The 2,164-nt window shown below is 35.0% G+C and overlaps 1 protein-coding gene across 1 annotated transcript in view; it reads left to right on the forward strand.

Moving 5' to 3' along the window:
• LOC104766037 (protein SRG1-like) overlaps positions 306 to 2,164 on the forward strand; it is a 3,167-nt gene continuing 1,308 nt past the window's right edge. The window contains exons 1-4 of the mRNA XM_010489853.1: positions 306 to 728; positions 912 to 1,159; positions 1,471 to 1,798; positions 1,885 to 2,155. Of these exons, the coding sequence (XP_010488155.1) occupies positions 462 to 728; positions 912 to 1,159; positions 1,471 to 1,798; positions 1,885 to 2,136 (1,095 nt within the window). The 5' untranslated portion in view covers positions 306 to 461 and the 3' untranslated portion in view covers positions 2,137 to 2,155. The remainder of the gene's footprint in view (positions 729 to 911; positions 1,160 to 1,470; positions 1,799 to 1,884; positions 2,156 to 2,164) is intronic.

The raw sequence follows: 2,164 nt of genomic DNA on the forward strand, positions 1-2,164 counted from the left end.
AGTCAAAAACTAGTAATTAGCCATATATTTCTCAGTAAATTCGATAAACTTTACACTAAAAAAATTGATATACTAATTTTGTTGGAACAAATGACCCCTCATCCCTTCTTACCTCCGGCATTGGTAATATTGATATCACTGATAAAATAATAGCATTACGCAACTTAAACAACGGTTGATTCTGAAATTAATTATTAAATACAGAAAACAATTCGAAAGTGCACAAAATGGATCCCACACTCCACAAAACTCGCAACACTCAATATACCCACAACACTCAACATGCAAACAATAATAAACATCACTGAGCTCCAAGTATTTCTTCTATAAATGTACAGACTCTCACTCTCTCACGACTCACAGAGCAAAGAGCCCACTTGTTTTTGCTAAACTCCAAAATTACCAATTAGAACAAGAAAACCAAAAATCTATACCTCTTTCAGGGTCTTGCTTGCTTCAATATGGCTCCTCTACCTATTTCTTCAATCAGAGTTGGGAAAATAGATGATGTTCAAGAACTCATAAAATCCAAACCAAACAAAGTCCCTGAGAGATTTATTAGAGAAGAGTATGAGAGAGGAGTTGTGGTGTCCTCTCTTAAGACTCACCATCTTCATCATCAGATTCCTGTTATTGATCTCTCTAAGCTCTCTAAACCCTACTCTGATGATTTTTTCTTTGAGATTCTTAAGCTCTCACAAGCTTGTGAAGACTGGGGATTTTTCCAGGTAAATTCATGGTATTTTATTTTGACATAGAAATTGTTTATATATCAAAGTCATATCCAATAATCAAGTTTTGACAAATATTTAATATTTTCTAAGATAATTGTTTGTACTAAGCGAAAACATATTTGACTATTCATATGTAGCACAAAGAATCTCATAATTGGTTTTTTTGATACAACTTAGGTTATAAATCATGGGATCGAAGTGGAAGTCGTGGAAGATATAGAGAAAGTGGCAACGGAGTTCTTCGATATGCCATTGGAGGAGAAAAAGAAGTATCCAATGGAGCCAGGGACCGTACAAGGTTACGGTCAAGCTTTCATATTCTCCGAAGATCAGAAACTTGACTGGTGCAACATGTTTGCCCTTGGTGTTCATCCTCCACAAATTCGCAACCCCAAATTATGGCCTTCTAAACCGGCCGGGTTCAGGTTTTAATAAGTCTTCCTTGATACTTTTTTTTTTCTCTTCTAAACTTTGTTTTCGATTTCCGTAATTAGTTTTAACTAATATTTTTAAGTGATCATCATATTATATGTATACAATTAGTGAGCATATGGCGCGTAAATTCAAATAGTTTATCCCGGTTCGAAATCAGGATATAAATTTTAAAAAGCTTTAATTAATCAATCATGTGCAATTAAAAAGGGTATATTAGTGGTATTTTCTAAAATAATATTTTTAATTCATTTTTCTAAAACAATTTGACTAAACAATTATTATTGTTTTTTTTTCTCTATAGTGAAAATCTTGAAGACTATTCAAAAGAAATAAGGAAACTATGCAAGAGGTTATTGAAGTACATAGCAATAAGCTTGGGTCTAAAAGAAGAGAGATTTGAGGAGATGTTTGGAGAGGCAGTGCAAGCAGTGAGGATGAACTATTACCCTCCATGTTCAAGTCCTGATCTTGTCTTGGGACTTAGCCCACATTCTGATGGAAGTGCGCTCACTGTTCTTCAACAGAGCAAGAACAGTTGTGTTGGGCTTCAGGTCCTCAAGGACAACACTTGGGTCCCTGTTCTACCTCTTCCCAATGGCCTTGTCATCAACATTGGTGATACCATTGAGGTATATTTTCTTACATCAATTTCCCAAAATTATTAATATAAACTTTTAAAAGGAGTATTTTAATGTGTGTGTGTGTATATATGTAGGTGCTAACTAATGGCAAGTACAAGAGTCTGGAGCATAGGGCAGTAACAAACAGGGAAAAGGAGAGGCTTACAATAGTGACATTCTATGCACCAAACTATGAGGTTGAAATAGAACCAATGAGTGAGTTGGTTGATGATGAGACCAACCCATGCAAGTATAGAAGTTACAATCATGGTGACTATAGTTATCACTATGTCTCCAACAAGCTCCAAGGAAAGAAGTCCCTTGATTTTGCCAAGATCCTCAATTAAACTTATTTATTAATTTCACCCTATCACC

Source organism: Camelina sativa, chromosome 19 (genome assembly GCF_000633955.1).
Source record: "Camelina sativa cultivar DH55 chromosome 19, Cs, whole genome shotgun sequence".
Lineage (NCBI taxonomy): Eukaryota > Viridiplantae > Streptophyta > Magnoliopsida > Brassicales > Brassicaceae > Camelina > Camelina sativa.